This window comes from Barbus barbus (assembly GCF_936440315.1).
Source record: "Barbus barbus genome assembly, chromosome: 48".
NCBI classification, from domain to species: domain Eukaryota; kingdom Metazoa; phylum Chordata; class Actinopteri; order Cypriniformes; family Cyprinidae; genus Barbus; species Barbus barbus.
In genome coordinates, this window is record NC_136726.1 from 12,195,512 (window position 1) to 12,215,629 (window position 20,118).

The 20,118-nt window shown below is 36.4% G+C and overlaps 2 protein-coding genes across 2 annotated transcripts; both read right to left on the reverse strand.

Moving 5' to 3' along the window:
• Nucleotides 1–2,399: 2,399 nt before the first annotated feature.
• Nucleotides 2,400–6,390, reverse strand: LOC306866536 (uncharacterized protein). The gene is made up of 4 exons (XM_079411793.1): nt 6,221–6,390; nt 5,826–5,919; nt 3,523–3,616; nt 2,400–3,356 (listed from the first exon to the last, which is right to left on the reverse strand). The coding sequence occupies exons 1-4, from the start codon at nt 6,240–6,242 to the stop codon at nt 2,649–2,651; spliced, it is 918 nt and encodes a 305-aa protein (XP_079267919.1). The 5' UTR covers nt 6,243–6,390; the 3' UTR covers nt 2,400–2,648.
• Nucleotides 6,391–7,276: 886 nt separating this feature from the next.
• On the reverse strand, nt 7,277–9,031 carry LOC306866621 (uncharacterized protein). The gene is made up of 4 exons (XM_079411886.1): nt 8,734–9,031; nt 8,561–8,654; nt 8,391–8,478; nt 7,277–8,302 (listed from the first exon to the last, which is right to left on the reverse strand). Exons 1-4 carry the CDS (start codon nt 8,771–8,773, stop codon nt 7,610–7,612), a joined length of 915 nt encoding a protein of 304 aa, XP_079268012.1. The 5' UTR covers nt 8,774–9,031; the 3' UTR covers nt 7,277–7,609.
• Between the last annotated feature and the right edge of the window lie 11,087 nt (nt 9,032–20,118).

Genomic DNA, 20,118 nt, shown 5'->3' on the forward strand with positions numbered 1-20,118 from the left:
TCTATGAAATGAGAAGCGATGATGATTTGTAGGTAAATTTGATCTGTGAGTTGTTAGTTTAAGTGCAGAATGTATGTTTAAAAAAATAAATAAATAAATCAAGGTTTTCCTTACCCATTTTCATCTGAAGAATCGAAATCCAGTATTTCTGGTGAGCTGTCCATTACTGAAATGAAATAAATCTCACAGAATGATCCTAAATTTCTTATTATATAAAACGTTTATGTATATAAAGTGCTGTCTTTTAGAATATTTAGATGAGATTTACGTAAAATATATTGGAATGAATTAAAGCTTGCTCTCAAATCCTCAGACAACAGAATTTCTGGCAAATAAGTGTCAAATGCATACCATGAACCTTATATAGGTTTTATATTGCTTGTGGTTTGGAGGTTGGGTTAGGGGGTCAGACAACAATACTTAACCATAAGCAGAAATTAGCTTTACAAAAAGGTAGTCAGCACTTGAACTGACCATGAGTTCAGAAAAAAACAAGGGAAGAACAGAATGCAAATATACTGTGATTTTGGCCACATTTTTATGGGAAGTAGCTGATTTGTATGCCCATATTGCGTGTTTCAATTATTTTTCTTTGTATTTTTAATTTTATAACACTTATATCACACTTGGAAAACAATTGTTCTCTTAAAGTCCATTTTTAACAGTTTGACAGAACAAGATTCCACCGTGAGTAAATTAATTAAATATAATCGCTGTGCTGTATATTTAATCTACGATAATATTTAAGAGACCTGAATGAGGAAGCAGTGACCACAAAGCTGACTTGCAAAGTCTAAAAAAAGATATTATCATTTGATGTTTACTAAAACGGAGTGTCTATTTACACTAAGTGCAAATAGCCCATCTTGTTGGCAAAGGCTATTTACACTAACTCCGCCCACTAACGTGTGATTGCGTTAGTCAGAATTAAGAAAAGAAGCTAGATCAACATCAGTTTCAGTGACGTAGATGGTAAGGCGCATACTTTTTGACGCGAGCGACCCGAGTTCGAGCCCACCTTTTGCCAAACATTTTTTTCTACCGGAAATAATCAAAAAGTTGAAAATAAAGTATCGGGTAGGTGTAGGGAGGGCTTTATTGTCCCAATAAGGTGGCATCCATTTAATAAATTTGAATTAAAATTATAATTTACACTCAGTATGTTATTATTGCGTACTGTTTTATAATGTACTACAATACTGAGGTGCAGATAATTGCCACTATTTGCAATAAGTAGTATAAATAGCACAAAATCTTGCTATTTTAACATAGTGTAAATAGAATCTATAGCTATTTGCACTTAGTGTAAATAGCATATCGTTAAAAAATACTGCTATTTACACTGAGTGTAAATAGCATCTATTGCTATTTGCACTTAGTGTAAATAGAACCCATCGCTATTTGCACTTGGTGTAAATAGCATCTGTCACTAAAAAAATATGCGATTTGCACTTGGTGTAAATAGCGTCTAATTGCTATTTACACTGAGTGTAAATAGCATCTATTGCTATTTGCACTTAGTGTAAATAGAATCCATCGCTATTTGCATTTAGTGTAAATAGCCGCTGCCTTAATAAAAACCTGCAATGCAGTTTCGGTAAATCATTTGCATCAAGAGAAAAAAAGCTCTCCCTTGATTTAGGGGTTGCAGTTATTATAAGTTATTATATGTGTAATTTATTATAAAAAATACTTTAGATCTACAACCTCAACATATTATTTAAAAAGTTTTTTTCTCCATTGAATGTATGTATGTTTAGAACACTGTATCAGCAAAAAACTTGCACAACACTAATTTATTTTTTGTTGTTGTTTTTTGTTAATAGTGTAAAAATATATAAAAGACAGCTCACACAGACGTCATTTTCAAACCAAGCAGCTTTCTATTGGTCAGTTCTCCGAATCTGCATGACAAACTTGAACCCATAGGCAAAATCTGCAGAGGGAAATATTTCCCTATCATATGGATTCCTATTGAAATGGCCATATTTCGCCCTTTAAAATATTTAAAATATGCAGAAAAGCAGTAAATGTGACTGCACCTTTTCATTTCTATGCCCAAAATGACTCACTCCATGAGCCTACCACATTTACAGTTAACTCATTTCATAGTTCCTATGTATTATTTTAAATCATTAAATATATTATGGTAATGTTAATATAATAATAATAAGTATGTCAATATAATATTGTGTTAAGCAGCCTACTCTAGAGAGTGGAGTTATTGTAAATCGGGTATGCAATTTGTCACAATTTGTTTCCAGTTTTAAAACAAAAACAATTTTCTGTGAGTAAAAGAACTTGAAAAAAACATTTTTTATTAACTCTTGGTCATCCATAAAAAGAAACAAGTGTGAGTCTAAAGATTTTAAGGCACTAAATAAATATGAAAGACAAAAGACTGAAACAATAACTTTAATCTCAATGTATCCATGGACCTGAAAATAAGGGGGAATAAACTTAACATGAATTATCCATTATGTACTGTACTGAGCTACAATGAACTCTAGAACTACAGCTCTGAACACATTTCGTCTCCTCAGAAATGTGTCTTGAGAGGGGAAACTTAACCTTGAAATGCTTTAATTTAAGTACCTTATTATTTTAAATACCCTCAGAACAAGCAACACTGACAGTTTTCAGTGAATTCAAAATCTCTCGATTAGTTTTTCAAACAAAAATATTAATCTTTTTCTGTCCTCGGCATATGGGGATTCTGGTTCAGTGTATCCTGTGCCATTTGTCCCAAGAGCCATGGTGGTGAAAGTCTCTCTATCTCTTTCAAGGGCCGCTCTGTCCCGCTCCAGTCTCGCGCGGTCCTGTTCCAGCGAGGCTCTTTCCCGGTCAATCGCAGCTCGGTCCTTTTCCAGCTGCGCTCTGTCTCTCTCCAGTGCGGTCTTCTCCCTTTCTGCAACAGCCTTCTCGCGCTCCAGCAGCACTCGCTCTCGGTCCAGGTCTGTGTGCTCCTTCTCCAGCAGCTGTCGCTCTCGTTTGAGTTTGGCTCTTTCGAAGTGCAGCTCATCTTGAGTCTCTGGAGGGCTTTTTTCCATGGGTCTCCCTCTCACGCTTTCTGATGTGTCCGATGAGGGTCCTCCATCAGCTACCGTCTTTTGAGTATTGACCTCGATTACTGAATGTGTCAGTAATTCCAGAATATCACTCCCCATTTCTACTTGATACATCTTCTTGCTGGGCTGGGCTGCACATTCGGAGTCATCGGCCAGGTTGGTCAGTAGGGTCGGTTTAGGAGGGTCAGTGTCAGTGGGATCTCCATCTACGGCCTTCTCCATGAGTCTGAACCATCGCCAGGATTCTGGTTTAACTGTTTCAACATCCTTCGCGAGAGCTTTTAAAACCTAGGGGTGAAAGGTAGAGAAAACTAAATCAGAAGAATTGCATGTATCCATGTTTAATTTTTAAGTAGATTTTTATATTTTCTGAAGAACATAAAGCATGGTATGCAGCTAAACAAGTAAATAATTATAACTGAAAATAAAGACAGATTCTATGTGTCCATCTTACCTTGTATTTGCATTTTAAATTCTCCCACTTTCGTTTTGCTCTTTGAGAAGTTATATTTCCATCCAGGTTGGGTTTTGTTTCTTGTGTGAATAGCCTCCAAAAAAAAAAAAAAAAAACACGCACTTTGTGACTTTCTCTTTGAAAACTGCTCATAAAAAAGAAAATCCTTGGGTTTTAAAATTGATGACCCCTAGGGGGCTACATAAAGTTTGGCTGACACCCATCATGTCAGTGAAAATTTGAGATTTATTTATTTATTATTTTATTTTGTCTATTTATTTGTTTTACAAAACTCTCATAATGTGTTTCCTTAAGCTTTTTATTAAATGTTTCCCATTTTTATATTATTAAGTTTATAATTTTATTTGTATATTTTTTATATTATTATGGAATTAATATTTTAACACATTAATTTCTAAAAACTATTTATATGTTTTTAATGTTTTAATGTTGAAATAATGAATTAATTCTACCATTATTAGGCTGTTTATTTCTAACGAGTTTCTCCTTGCCATTGCAACCTTTATCTTACTTGTTGGATGCTGTAGTGAAATATTCTCTTTACATCTGCTTTGTAATTATATTTAGTGTAAAAACATATATATATATATATATACACACACACACACACACACACACAAACACATAAAGTTAGAGTTTCATCCCTCTATCTGATGTGAGCATAAGTATTGGAACAGTTGCCTCACAGGTCTTTCTAAGTGATCAGCTGTGTCCTGTTGCATTAATTCTTCAGATATTAAAAGCAGGGAACGTGTCGTATCAGTTATATCCATTACTTCTGCACTCTGAATCTTGTATTCGATGATGAAACACAAACCAGGATGAAGACGAGGGAGCTGACTTTGAGAGAAAAGCAAGTGATTTGGATGCTAAAAGAAAAGAGGAAGTCAATTAGAGCTATAGCAAAAACAAAGGGCATGGAGAAATCAAGAGTTTGGAAACAACCAGCGACACCAGCAACCAACAACTACCTGATCGGCTGAGAAAACAACAGTAGTTGATGACAGACAAATAATAAAAGCTGTGTAAACGGACCATAAAAGACATGTTTGTAAAATCACCAACAACTTCCAGAAAGCTGGGGTGATGCTCTGACAATCTACTGTCCTCAGGAGACTTTGACACAGAATTACAGATGCTACACAGCAAGATGCAAACCTCTGGCCAGCACCAAAAATAGAGTTGTCAAAAAAGCACAAAGGTGAGCCAGAAGAGTTTTGGAACTGTGTTTATGGACCGATGAGACAAAGATGAACCTTTATCTAAGTGATGGGAAAGCAAAAGTGTGGAGAAAAAGCGGGAACTGCAAATGATTCCAAGCATACAGCCTCATCTGTAAAGCATGGTGGAGGTGGTGTCATGGCATGGGCATGCATGGCTGTCTCTGGAACAGGCCCTCTCAACTTTACTGATGACTTAATGTATGATGACAGTAGCAGAATGAATTTGGAAGGGTACAAAACCATCTTGCCTACCAATATTCAAGAAAATGCCACCAGACTCACCAGAAAGTGCTTCATATTGCATCAGGACAATGACCCAAAACACCCTGCCAGTTCAGTCTAGGAATTTATAAGGGCAAAGAAATGGAAAGTCTTAGATTGCCCACGTCAATCTCCAGATTTAAATCCGATTGAACATGAATTTCACCAGCTGAAGAGGAGAGTAAAGGCAGAAACTCCCCAAAACAAGCAACAATTGGAATTGGCTGCATTAAAGGCTGGGAAAAGTATTTAAAAGGATGAGAGCAAGAGTCTGGTGATGTCTATGGGTCACAGACTCACTGCTGTGATTGTGTGCAAGGGATCTGCAACTAAATAATAGCTTTTAATCTTTTATATCTGCCTTATGTTCAACTGTCCCAATACTTATGCTCACATCAATGAGTGGGTTGAACTCTAAAAGTGCTGTTCTTTTTATTTGGTAAAACATGTATGTGTTGAAACGGCTAATAATAAAATGTGACATTCTGTAGTTTTGTCTCATATTCATCTTTTAATCATATTTGCAGATGTCTTGACTTCACAGGCAACAGAGCAATTTTGTCTTTAGTGTCCCAATACTTTTTTTACATAAAATAAATGGATTATCATATATGAATAATCTGTCGTTATATATTAGAAAAAGGTCAGCATAAATGGGGGTCCCTGGTATTAAAAGTTTAAAAACCCTTTCATTGTGAGTTCTCTACGGTAAAACAATAGCAACAACAAACAATTACGCATATTTGGATACAAACATCATGTAGTGCAGATGTAAAATGAATCACAATGAGTACATACTCCCAGCCATTTCTGCATGTGTTCCTCCAGCCTGAGAATAAATAGCCATGGGCCATGCGCCACCTGATCAGTGTCTCGGTGTCCTTGTGAGACCCTGAAACAGAACAGCGGTGCAGACGGACAGTCCGGCATGAATTCACTGTAGCTTTGGTGCTGATGTAACACGTGATTTTATATATGCAAAACAAAACACACCATAAACACTGACCACTGTCAGTCTGAAATAATACTGACAAATCCTTATTTAATAACCGAGAGCAGCTGCACATCTCAAGTGCATTAACCCGGCTTTAAATTCACCGTGAATTATATATAAACTCATAAAAGCGAGTTAAGGTAATGTGCGAAAGTTTTGCATGCGTGCTCACAGTGCAGCTTTACACAATGACACTCACACTGTTGAGATGGTTGCGCCATTTCTTAAAGGGAGAGAGGCGGCCAAACTCCTCTTATGAGATATACAGTAATACCATGAATATTATTGTTATCTTTCACTTCTTCAACAATCGTTTGCGTCTCTATTGCGGACAGCACTTCTTCACAGCTTTTCCAGTTTCTAACAGACGGACCAATGATATTAGATCACTTCCCTCTAGCGGTCAGGAGAAAAACAACTCTCAGGTAAACTGCATGAAAATGATCTCACTAAAATAAGCATCAATTCATTTTCATCTTTACTTATAGATTATATATCTACACGTTTTTATAAGAAATCGAGTCATTAAATAATCCGCAGCAGGGTTATTATTGTCAACTAAAACAATCAAAATTATTTTTTAAATAAAGCTGAATTAAAATACAATACAAACATTAGATTAAAAATGTAAACTAAATGAAAACTAAAATTACTGGAAATAAATTCAACTTAAATAGTATTTTTTTTTCTTTTTTTAATCCATAACTAATAAAAACCACTTAAAAGCACATAACACAATAAAAAATCTAACTAAAATGAACATGAAAACTGAAATCAAAAGATCATTCAAAATAAAAAAAAATATTATAAAAATATATTTTAATAAAAAATAATACAAATTATAAAAAATATAGCATTTGAATAATACTAACATAACGATCAAAAATTATTTTTTGTATTGCACCCATTTAAAAATAGATTACATTACAAATTTGTATCTGCAATATTTATTGCTTATTTATTATACAAATATATAATAATAATATGCATTGCTTTATTTTGTTTGTAAACAAAAGTGAAGTTTAGTTTCTCTGGTGTATCTTTTTCAGTGGGTTTATTTGTGAAAGCCACAACCCTAAAACATGTATAGACATAAACCATAAAGTCTTGACTACAAAAAGAAGCAAGATTAATGACTACGAGAACGATGCGGTTTGTACCTTTTGTGACTCTATATGGGGTCAGCGGTCTCTACAATAGAACCTGTAAGTTAAAGTTTCTGAATGACAAAAAGGTGGACCATGAATCTTGTTTTGACATTTATTGTGTGGCACAAATGGTATACTTTACTTAGACACGGTTATTGTACATAATTTCAGTAATAAAGCAACACACTCAACATTTACAAATCAGTAAACAAATCTCAAAAATATTTTAGTTTAAGAGCCCTTGTGCACTCTCTTAATGTATGTGGAATCCATAATAGATTGTGTGCATTCGACAAATGCATTTTGGATTGAAAAATACCCCCAAAATTTTGCCATTTAAATATATCTTCATACAACAACCCAAGGATTGTTCAGACATTCCCATTAACTCATCGCAGTATCTGTTTTTCCCTGAGGTTTGCCCTCTTCTCAGACCTGCTTCAGATTTTTTCAATCACCCTTTCTAGTAAGAATATTAATCTTTCTCTGTTCTTTTCGTGTGGACAGTCCAGCCCGTTGCATCCTGAACTGCTTTTCACGTGATTTGTGATATGCGCCGACCTTGTGTCTCTTTCAAGGGCCACTCTGTCCCTCGACAAAGCTTCTCTGTCTTTCTGCAGTCGGGCTCTGTCCTGTTCCAAAGACGCTTTGTCTCTGTTAACTGCAGCTTTGTCCTTCTCTACCTGGGCTCTGTCCCGCTGAAGCGCCGCTCTTTCCCGATCGGCAAGGGCCCTTTCCCGCTCTAGAAGGGCTTTTTCTCTGTCCAAGCCTCCGAGCTCCTTTTCTAGAAGCTGTCTTTCTCTTTGAAGTTTGGTTCTCATGATGTCCAACGAGTGACTTTCTGTCGTCTGCTTGCCTTTTTGTCTTACCCTCTTAGCCAGATGCGGTCTGGAGGCCGGCGGCACATTCACCGAAGTTCCTTCCTCTTCCAGGAATTCCAATATTTCTCCTCCGACTTTAATCTGGCGTAGCCTCTTACTGGGATGAGGTGCATTATCATTGTTAGCTTCTGATGTGATCACTTGCTGGCTGATCTTTTCATCAAACTCTTCGCTCAGAGCATCGTCCATGAGATTAAACCATTTCCAGCAGGTGGGGTTCTTCTCCACACCAGTGGGAGGATATTTAGCATCCTTGTAATGAAATGTTAAATGCATTAAACTGTTGAATATGTTCTGTGAAAGTTGGCATTTGAAAAACACAATTAGTAGTGAGACCAACCTTATATCTTGCCTTCAGGTTTTCCCACTTTTTGGCAATCTGCTCAGTTGTCATCTTTTCCTCAAGCCCCATTTCTCTGAGTATTGCACTAAAAAAAATCAGAATAATAACTTTGAATCTGAACACAGGTTGTGAGAAATCAAGGCAAATTTTATAATGTCAAATCTCACCTCCAGGCTGTTTTAGACGAATTTTTCCTCCCGTCAAAAAGCGCGGAGTTGCTCGACCGCAGCTGTATCAGTTTTGTGATATCCTCAGTAGACACTAGTGGACATAAAACAGCCAGTTAGTTAGCTTAACGCTCACATTACTAATTAGTTTCGCGCAAAAACGAACGACTTACTTTTATAGATGAGTTTAGAGCTGGTCGACGCCGAATCCATATTTTATATCACTTCGTAAAACAGATTTCTAGGGCCCTTAATAGTGCACGTTGGCAGTGTGATTCTGTTATCATACCCTCCCAGGGAAAATGGCGCCGTACGAGCACAGCCTGTATAGGCTGCCTACCAAGTGCCCTTATTTTGAAGGAGTGAATTTGCGTCCTTAAAATGCATATAAAATATTTCTTAAAATAAAAATTTGGTTTTGACTTAAACAGAATTATTACGCCTGACTGGAACATTAAACTCAAACGCATTAACGAGATCTTTTAATGGCTACTGATCGGGCTAAAAGACCAAACCAAAGACCAAAGAAAGGTAATTAGCTTTAAATGGGGGCGTGGCTTATTATACCAAAGGGTGTCTTTAATAAGTACAATAATAATTTTTAGCTCTTCTATGTGTATTATTAAAGTCTCTGAGTGTCATTATTATTTTTGAATTAGTGTCCAGATCTAGATTAAAGAATCATATTATTCAAAAACATCTGTAGTTGGTCTATCCCGAACAGCGCTGAGAAAAATAACAGGCTCCGCGAGACAATACGATCACGTGACACGCGTTACTTTTCTCAGCGCTTATCAGAACTGAACAATCAGAGTCGTTTGTGATTACTAGATGAGGATTTTAATAATCGTTTAAAAGCTAGATCGCGGCCAAGTTTTCCATCTAAGTGTTAATAAATGTAGAGATTTCAACTTTTAAATTTTTAGTGTACAAATGTATCCAAGTAAAACGTCCTGCAATTTGAATACATTCACGCTTTTCTAAGCAGTAATGCGCCACCTGGAGGAAGACAACTTTTGTTTCATTGAAATCATTGAAGCAAACATTGAAACAAACCAACATTTTCCACACATCGGTAACGGTGAGAAATTAGCAGTCTAAGCCGACACACAAAGAGTATATATATATTAGGAGAGGTATAGGTTGTATTTAGTTATTAGAATATTTTGGTGTATGAAAAGATTATGACACACACTTGTCACAACCTTACAGTCTATGGTCACAACTCAGAGGCAGTTGTCGACTACTTGATTTACTAAGGCTTATATTCATACAATAAATACAATATATTCATTATATAAATACTTAGATAAAATAAACTGCTGCTTTAATCCTACCCAGATCTTCATGCAGCATGTTTGAAATCTCAACTAATGCTCTTGACCTTTACAAGCCTCTGCTAAACTATTAATAATAGAGGGGGCTCCTTCCCTAATAAAGAAACAGTCAACATCCTGTCAGGATGAAGTGTCCATATACAATTCATCAACTAATTGGATGGCAAAGAGGTGGCCCAGATAATGTTCAGGGCTGCGTTTTTCATTGATTTTGTGAGATTTACTTAAATTTTTATTTTTTTGGTGCTTTTAGGAAACGCAGACCAAGTCTGCCAAGCAGTTATTGCATAAAACTGTCAGATGCATTTAAAAAGCTGGAAAGTGTGGAGGAAGTATGGCAGTCCCTCTGTGTCAAAAAAAAGTGTCAAGAAAAGTGTTGACCACTTTGTACAATACATTTGTCTGTGTCTATTGTTATCATCTTTGTTTTATTAAGTGAAAGTGAAAATGACGTAACGTGTGGCCAAGTATGGTGTCCCAAACTCAGAATTTGTGCTCTGCATTTAACCCATCCAAGTGCACACATACACAGCAGTGAGTATGAACACACACCCAGGCAGCCATTTTTGCTGCAGTGCCCAGGGAGCAGTTGGAGGTTCGGTGCCTTGCTCAAGGATCTCACCTCAGTCATGATATTGAAAGTGGAAGAGAGCGCTGGTCATTCACTCCCCCCACCTTCAATCCTTTGGGCTACAAGGCCGACTCTCTAACCATTATTAGGCCATGACTGCCACATTATTGACTGTTTGTGTCATCCACTCATCGTCCATTCAGCTCGGTTTTATTCTTCATAAATTGCTGCTCTCAGTGAACTTTCTGCAACACATTTTACAGTTATCCACATTGTAGAAATATTTGTAATTTTAAAAGACTGTAAAATGCAACTGTAAAAACCTGTAAATTGGTAAACACCTGTTAATATTTTCCTTACTGTACTGTATATGTTGAAAAACTGTAATAAATCAACCAGGGCATGACTGTATTATTTTCTATACTAATATATAAATTACTAATATATCTAAAACCAACTTTTACATTTATTCAATGTTTTTTTTTTTGCATTGCATTGCATTGCACTGCAGGCAAACAAATAATAAAAAAAAGATTTTTCTTTTTCAATAATGACTTCCCTAAAACTTTTAAAATATCTAAAAAGTCTGTTCTATAAACTTCACTTAATCTATAGTACATGTTTCATCTATGTGTTAGAAACAAACATTGTGGATTTGGCACAAACAGAATGCCATCATTGTTGCAAACAACCTTCCAAAAATGACAGAACAAAATGACAAACAATGAAGACGCATATCACTATCAGCATATATTAATGTATCTTAAAAGGATAGTTCAACAAAAAATAAAAATAAATTACATTTATTGAACCTCATGTCATACCAAACCTGCATGACTTTCTTTCTTATGCTGAACACAAAAGAAGATATTTTGAAGAATGTTGGTAGTAAAACTGATTCGAGTCCGTTTGACTCCCTTTGTATTGATTAAAACAAATGTTTGGTTATCGATATTATTCTAAATATCTTCTTTTGTGTTGCGCAGAAAAAAAGAAAGTCATACAGGTTTGGAACTAGATGAGGTTGAATATTATGACAGAATTTCATATAATTTGAGCAATGACTGTATGGACATATGTAAAGTGCAAAGCAATCGTCTCCTTTTTTCCACAAATGGACCCTCACACAGAACAACTCTGTTCCATCGGTCTATCAGCCGCTCTGCTTTATCATATTGATAACCAAATGCATTTTCCATCATCAGTTCAGTCATGCGAAAAGGTGTCCTTTGTTGTCCAATGTGGAGCAAGGGGGCTAATCTCTGTGCATATGTCCTTAAAAGCACTGATGCTGTTTTCCTCTTAAATTATTAAGCTTCTTCAGCGGCTTTAAACCATTGAGGGAAGATTAGTGAGGTTATTCTGTGACGGTGTGTTTGTGTCTGCGCGTGTGTGCACATGAAGTGGGTAATGTTGATGGTGTGTGTGTGTGTGTGTCCTCTCCTTTCTGTTCATGCAAGGATGCTGTTCGGTAACTAAATGAGAGCAGTCCAACAGAGGCTGATCGATCCATCGGTGCCAATCAAACCTCATTCCCTTGTCTTTCAGAATCACATTTGCTGTCACGTCACATTGCATCTGTCACTCAAGCAACCAAATTAACCATTTTGTACCTAAAATCAGCATCTGGATCAGATACAGATGTGTATTTAACATGTTTAGCTATATAATTAAGATCTTATTTGTGCATGCGTGTGTTTTTTTCCTCAACAGAGTTTTTGACATGCACTGTGTTGTAATTTTCCTCTGTGTGAATCTGTGCCTCTCTAATCCAGCAGGCTGTATCCTGTGTTGGGGAAGAAGAGGGGATTGTATGTGTCTCTGTAATCTTGCTATGTCTGTGTGGAACTGTGTTGGTAATCCTGCTGTGTGTGTGTGTGTGTGTGTGTGTGTGTGCGCTCAAGTGTGTTTCTCCAATGTAATCCTATGACAGTGAGCATTTGTGAACATGAATGGTCGTCAATTTTCACAAATGTTGTCAAGCATCATTTTACGTTTTATGGCCTACCGCACGGGCACACGCTCTACTCCACATGGGGGCAGGGTTTGACATCATCAGGCGTCATGCTGAGGTGATATGGGAGGGCAGGATCAGCAAAGACATTTAGCTTGATCTCTAACTTTCCAGAGGCTTGGCTGGGGGAAGGGAACGACTGGTTCGGAATGACAAACTGGAATTAGGATAAAGATAGGAAGTAGTCTCAGATCAGCTGTTCCAAATTTTACCCATTATGGAAAAATCTACAAATCTGGTCTCATAGATATCTTGGGTTTAATACTAAATAGAAATGTGTTGTAATCCAGGTTTTAGAAGTGGTCAGTAGTGGGTCCTCTGTTGTGAAAATTTTATTTATTATGGAATAATTAATAATTTAATAGAATATGCTTAGCCTATATAAGTAAACAATGTTTTAAGACGATTAATTGCATGCTATTTACAATTAAATTAAAATGTATTAGTTTAAATTGATATTAATGCAATTAGTGCATTTTGACCCACTTTTTTATGTAATGTCAAACATTTATTGTCTTTGAAATATGGTTAAAGTATACTGTCACATGCACATATAAGCATTGATGGTATGCTTAAATGTAACTTCTATTGAAACTTTTATGTCATGTAAATACACATTTGTAGTGATGAAGTTGCAATTAAGGACACTGAAAGTTTATTTACTTTAAATGTAATATCAAATAACACACTACAGTTAAAATTATGATGAAGTACTTTACATGTGCTTTAGTATATTTAGTCAACACATTAGATTATTAAAACAATGAGTTAAAATGCACTTTCCAAAAAACTGTAAAATGTTCAATTTGATATGATTATGTTATCAATTTTAATTTTAGTTAAAGTTGGAGTAATGTTTGTCATTTTATTAATTTTATTTTTTATTTAATTTGAGTTATTTTGGTACTTCAACAAACTACATGGAAATTAAAGAATATTAAATTTATAAATGTATAAGCAGTCATGGCCAAAAATATCGGCACCCTTGGTAAATATGATCAAAGAAGGCTGTGAAAAATTAATCTGCATTGTTAATCCTTTTGATCTTTTATTTAAAAAAAATCACAAAAATGTAACCTTTGACTGGATAATAAGAATTTAAAATGGGGGGAAATATCATTATGAAATAAATGTTTTTCTCTAATACACATTAGCCACAATTAACGGCACCCTTTTATTCAATTCTTTTTGAAACCTCCATTTGTCAGTTTAACAGCTCTAAATTTTCTCCTATAATGCCTGATGAGGTTAGAGAACACCTGACAAGAGATCAGAGACCATTCCTTCATCCAGAATCTCTCCAGATATTTCAGATTCACAGCTCGATGTTGGTGCTTCTTCTCTTCAGTTCACTTCACTCATTTTCTATATAGTTCAGGTCAGAGGACTGGAATGGCCATAGCAGAAGCTTGGTTTTATGCTCAGTGACCCATTTTTGTGTTGTTTTTAAGGTTTGTGTTTGGATTATTGTACGGTTGGAAGATCCAAACATGGCCCATTATAAGATTTATAGCCAATCACTTATTGATTTTTTATCTGTTGGTATTTGATAGAATCCATGATGCTATGTGTCTAAACAAGATGTCCAGGACCTCCAGCAAGAAATATAGGCCCACAACATCAAAAATACAGCAGTATATTTCATTGTACACATGGGGTACTTTTTATCCCTGTGTTCACCAAACCCATCTTGAGTGTTTGCTGCTAAAAAGCAAATTTTTTAGTTTCATCTGACCATAGAAGCCAGTCCCATTTGAAGTTCCAGTCGTGTCTGATAACTGAATATGCTGTAGTTTGTTTTTGGATAAGCTAGGAGAATTTTTCTTGAAACCCTCCCAAACAACATGTGCTGATGTAAGTGCTTTTTGGCCATTTTGTTTAAAGGTTTTCTGACCCCGAGACTCAACTATTTTCTGCAATTCTCCAGCTGTGATCCTTGGAGAGTCTTTAGCCACTCAAACTCTCCTTCTCACCGTGCATTAGGACGATATAGACACACATCCTCTTCCAGGCAGTTTCATAACATTTTACGTTGATTGGAAATTCTTAATTATTGCCCTGATGAGAATTTGGGAATCCTCAAAGCCACTTCACTAATTTGTGAAGCTCAATTATCTTTTGCTGCACATCAGAAATATATTCTTTGGTTTTTCTCATATTGATGGATGATTAAGGGAATTTGGGCTTTGTTTTCCCTCCTATTTATATTTCTGTGAAACAGGAAGCCATGGCTAGATCATTTCATGTTCATAATCACCCTGGAGTGTGTGAGTGACTTGTCACAGGATGATGTGATACGACTAGTGCAGAAGTGCAGCAGCAGGAGACAGTGTGCAGTTGCATGCCTGTCTCCTTGCTGTTTCTTTTTCAATTATCTGCTTATAGCCTGCTGTCATTTGCTAGCCCGTGTGGTGAACAGGGGAGCAGTCTATAATTGTCCCCCTGCTATTTTGGGGCATTTATCATTAACACTTGTTTCTTTGGATAACGTTATATGAAGCATCATTACTTCGAACGAATTATACTTGAAACCCGACATCTGAGAAATACTGAAAATATTGCTATAAATTGTGGCAACACCTCCCCCTTTACCTTTTGGACGCGGTTCATGTTTGTAACTGTAATCTTGGGGGGTAGACTCGTTTAAAGTAATGTAGTCATCTGGTTTCAGCCAGGTTTCTGTCAAACAAAGCACATCTAGTTTATGGTCAGTGATCATATCATTTACAAAAAGTGCTTTTGTAGAAAGGGATCTAATATTCAATAAGCCAAGCTTTATAATTTGTTTATCTGTATTATATCTGTTTTTTATTTGTTGAACATCAATTAAATTGTTACTCTTACTTTGGTTTGGATGTTTTCTAGGCGAAAGAGTCTCTATGTCTCTATCTGAGAATTAACTGACTTCTGTGACGTGAGGCGGCTAGCAGACGGTCGGTTTAGCCAGTCTGTCTGCTTCCTGACCTGGGCCCCAGTTAGTAAAGTACAAACTCTAAGACTATGTGCCATATTTCTAGAGAGAAGGGCGGCACCACCCCAGGAGTGATGAAGACCATCTCTTTTCAACAGGTCAGGTCTGCCCCAAAAATTCTTCCAATTGTCTATGAAACCTATGTTATTTTGCAGGCACCACTTAGACATCCAGCCATTGAGTGACGACAGTCTGCTATGAATCTCATAATCCTGGGAGCAGGGAGCGGACATACAGTGTCATAGCATATTACAGTGTCTGACATCGTACTTGCAAGTTCACACACCTCTTTAACATTATATTTAGTGATCTCTGACTGGCGAAGTCGAACATCATTAACGCCGACGTGAATAACAATCTTACTGAATTTGCGTTTAGCATTAGCCAGCACTTTTAAATTTGCCAAGATGTCAGGCGCTCTGGCTCCCGGTAAACATTGAACTATGGTGGCTGGTGTCTCTAATTTCCGTTCCGTACAATAGAATCGCCAATAACTAGAGCACTTTCATCAGGTTTCTCAGTGGGTGCGTCACTGAGTGGGGAGAACCTGTTTGATGTTTTGATCGGAACGGAAGAGCGGTGTTTTGACCCACGACTAGGCCGCCTCACAGTCACCCAGTTGCCCTGCTGCACGGGCTCTACCGGAACCGAACCATGTACAGGACTCCCTGAGCTAGTCACATCCAAAGCAGTATCTACAGCCCTCACATTCTTACTGTCCTCAACTAAAGTTTGGATGCGTGTCTCCAATTCTGAAATCTTCTCTGTCAGCCTAACTATTTCCCTGCATTTATCGCCGACAGAGAGAGATAAACTGTACATGTGGCAAACAGTGCAAACACCAATAGCAGAAGAAGAAGCCATTACTCACCATAATTGAAGAATGATTCGCTTACCACTGTTGTTAGATGAACTCGTGAAAAACAGAGCGAGAAAAAAGAAAATGCTGCACTCGTGGTTTTAAAAAGCGAGCGATCAAATTAGTTTGATAGTTAATACCAGAAATATGGTGGGAATTAAGTTATATATTATCACTTTAAACAACAGAGAGTGAAAGTAAGATAGAGATTCAACAGAAAAGCGAAGCTACACGGAGCTACAATCGCAAACCTCTCAGCAGCACGACAGACAGTGACAGACAGAAGCAATCGATCCTAAACATACACATATATGTAGTTGTTTTTTGGTGTTTAGCTTAGCGTTATGTTAGAATCATTATTATACTCTTATACCTTTTGTTCTTTAATATTTTTAATTGTTTTTAGCTTTATTTTTTGGTTTTCATTTAAATATTAAGCTTTGAAATTTTGTTGTATGCATTTGCCATTTTTATTTAATTTCTTAATTGTTTAAAAATGTATATACACTATACAAATTGTGCTATATAGCACTAAAAGTGGTTCTTGGCTCGTAATCATAGGGGAACCACTTTTTGACCATATCTTTAAAGGAGCTACACAGCATCTTTGTCAAATGGTGCTACAGTATGTAGAACCATAAGAGGTGCCATATTGCATTGTATTTCTTCAACAAAAATGGGGCTAAACAGCACCAACAGTGGTTCTTTGGCTCGTAAAGAACCTTTAAAGGGGCTTAACAGGTTCTTTGTACGGCAGTGGTGCTATATAGCACCTTAATCAACCCCAAAGAACTGCTGAAGAATCATACAGGAGCTTAACAGGTTCTGTATATGGTAGTGGTGCTATATAGCACCTCAGTCATGCAAAAGAACCGCTGAAGAACCTCTGAAGAACCACTGAAGTACCAAGATTTGGTACCAAAAGTGGTTCCCCATATGATTACGAGCCAAAGAACCACTTTTAGTGCTATATAGCATCTTTTTTTTAGAGTGTATAGTATTTATAAAGTTTTAGCTTTTAGTTTTGGTTCTGTTTTAGTTGTTTTAATATTACAATTGATAGCTTCTGTTGTCCTCATTTGTAAGTTGCTTTGGATAAAAGCGTATGCTAAATGACTAAATATAATATAATATAGTATTATTACAAAGTGCACTTTTTAAAGCTGCTTAAGTGTGTTTTAGTCATAAAAGTGTAGTCTCTTGGAACATAAAGAAATATTTTAAAGAATTTACTTCCATTTTACAGACATAAAATAAAATAGAAGTCAAAAATTCTTCAAAATGTCTTCTTTTCGGTTTCACAAAAAAATAAAAAGTTTGGATGAGTAAATGATGACAGAATTTTCATTTTTGGGTTGACTATCCCTTTAAGTGGCCTTTTATTTCATTACTAATATTATATTATCTGCAAGTACAGTTTTTACAAATATACTTTTAAGATTTGAAATTAACTACAAGTGCACATTAAATACAAATAAGCACACTTATTTTTCACAAAGGTTGACATAGCAAATTGAAGGTAGGGGCGGATGCTCAATCAACTCTGGGCTATGGAGCAGCAGGTTTAGTGATGGAGCCCGTGTCGCCGAGCGGATACCCAGCACTATTTATAGCTAATCCTGTTTAAGAGAGGTCATGCTCTCTACTGTCCCTGAGACAGAGCAGTGGAGTTAAACGCTCGCGTGCCAGCATACGAGAAGCACCGTGGGCGCTTTTAGTTCATCGTACCAATCAAAAACACAACACATACACAAATCACATCCAGGATTTTTTTATGCTTATTTTGCCAGCAGTTTCACCATAGGACACAGTAACCACCAGCCTCTGAAGGGGGCGATTAGAATAGGCTATTATAATAACCCATAATTACAGATACATATGGCCAAACAGGCTTGTTTTTGGTGTAAAATGAACCCTGTTGCCAGTATTGACAGTACGTAACAGAATGTACAGTTATGTATGTGTTTGTGTAAGTGTTTCTCTGTCAATTCTGTCATGTGCTGTCAACACTGTTACTCTTAACACAGTTTGACAGTAACAGAATTGACACTGACAACAAGAAATCAGCCACAATGATTTTCAGCTATATAAGACACTTTTTACAAAATAAATAAATAAATAAAGGCTATATGCATTTCAATAGCTTCTATCCAAGTTTTTTGTTGTTTTCTGACAACATCTATCTTCATTCAGTCTTATATTAGATGTGGCTGTATTGTGGAGCTAAAGCCTTCAATAAGATGATAATTTGTACTAAATCTCTATGGCCCTCCTCTTGTTGCTAATAATAATACATCAAGTTTAGCATGGCCCGCTTGTCCATCACACCGACGTAACTTTGCTGGTTGCTGGTGATGACAGCGGTTTCAACAGGGGATGACACCTGTACCTGGGAAAGCGCTGGCCAATGGGAGTCTGAGTTCAATCCCGAGCCGTGCCTCTGACGTACACACTCTAGCGCGCGGTGGGCGGGTCGTTCCGGATCGAGTTGTAGATCCACGGTGCGAGACTATTGATGCCAAGTGGAACTGACGCGCACCGGCTCAAAGTGAGTACACATGTATGCAAAGGAAATGTGTTATTATACACTATATAGGCTAAAAGTGTTGTATCAGATATTACAGTATGGACCACATTATTATTTTTGTTTATCAAATGGCAAGTCAGATCGAAATTTTTAGGTTTAGTAGCGGAAGCATGCTGTTTAAAGTTATTGTAATAATTTGACATGGGAATCGCGTGATTAAGACTCGTTTTTCTTAATTGTCTGTTTTCTTTCTTCCTTACATAGTTTCAGCTGCGTGCGTCAGTCGAATTTCGTCTAGTGATTGAGAGTTTATAGTTTTTCTTGGTAACGTAATGTGAATAAAGCTCTTGCAAGACAGAGATCATATGAGCCCATTACTGCGCGCAATGCTGTTTAAGAGGATTTTTGCATTGATGACACAATGACTTTAACTGCCTTGTAACATGCTTTGGTGGACAGTGAACTTTGAGTTTGATTCGTTTCGATTTATGTCATGTTTATAATTTGTGCTGCTGAAATAGACCAGTAGAATGGCATTATATAGCAACATTGTAGTCAGGGAGTTAAGTTAATTAAGGGGAGTCAAAACAAGAGGTTGATGGGGTCTTAAAACATGCTTTATATATACCTTACTACGTATATACAAGTTTTTATTTAGATAACCACGAAGTTTCATTACAAGCTAGTCATAGATGCTAATAAGAGCAGAAGTTGCGTTCGGCCAGGAGGTGGTAACCATAGCAACAGTTCGCTGTTCAAGCTTTATTTACGATTAAACGATGAAATGTACATCATTAGCTATTTATCTTATAGGTTTACACATTACACACACATATATATATTTATAACCATTAGTATTTTTGTTTAAAATTTTGAGATAAACTTTTAAGATGGTTAGCAGCTAACTCACGTTGTCAAGGGCTGCAAAAAAAAACTTGGGTTGCGCGACAAACATAGACTGTTTAAACATCAACTTAGCCTACTTAATAAGGTAAATACTTCAAAACTACTGAAAGACTTTGAATAATTTATTTTGTGAGCTTTTAAAGCACTAATTATTCTTTATTTTTACATGAGCCAGTGCTACACTTCAAGCCAACTGAGACAGTGACTACTGGATTCTTCTATAGCTACAAAGTGCATTATGATAGAGCTAGGCCTATGTGAAAAGAAGTTAAAGTTATTTGTTGGAAAAAAAAACAGCCTATATTGGTAAGGTGTTACGTAATGTTTGTTGTCATATAGCAAAATATAAAACACTAGACATATTAGTGAAAGT

Excerpts from the sequence above, each read along its gene's own strand:
- LOC306866621 (XM_079411886.1), bottom strand. The coding sequence starts at position 8,773 with ATGGATTCGGCGTCGACCAGCTCTAAACTCATCTATAAAA. Across the intron at positions 8,655-8,733 it reads CTCTAAACTCATCTATAAAA|TGTCTACTGAGGATATCACA; the intron begins GTAAGTCGTTCG and ends TATGTCCACTAG. Across the intron at positions 8,303-8,390 it reads ACCTGAAGGCAAGATATAAG|GATGCTAAATATCCTCCCAC; the intron begins GTTGGTCTCACT and ends TTTCATTACAAG.
- LOC306866536 (XM_079411793.1), bottom strand. The coding sequence starts at position 6,242 with ATGGCGCAACCATCTCAACAGT. Across the intron at positions 5,920-6,220 it reads GGCGCAACCATCTCAACAGT|GGTCTCACAAGGACACCGAG; the intron begins GTGAGTGTCATT and ends GTTCTGTTTCAG. Across the intron at positions 3,357-3,522 it reads ATTTAAAATGCAAATACAAG|GTTTTAAAAGCTCTCGCGAA; the intron begins GTAAGATGGACA and ends TTTCACCCCTAG.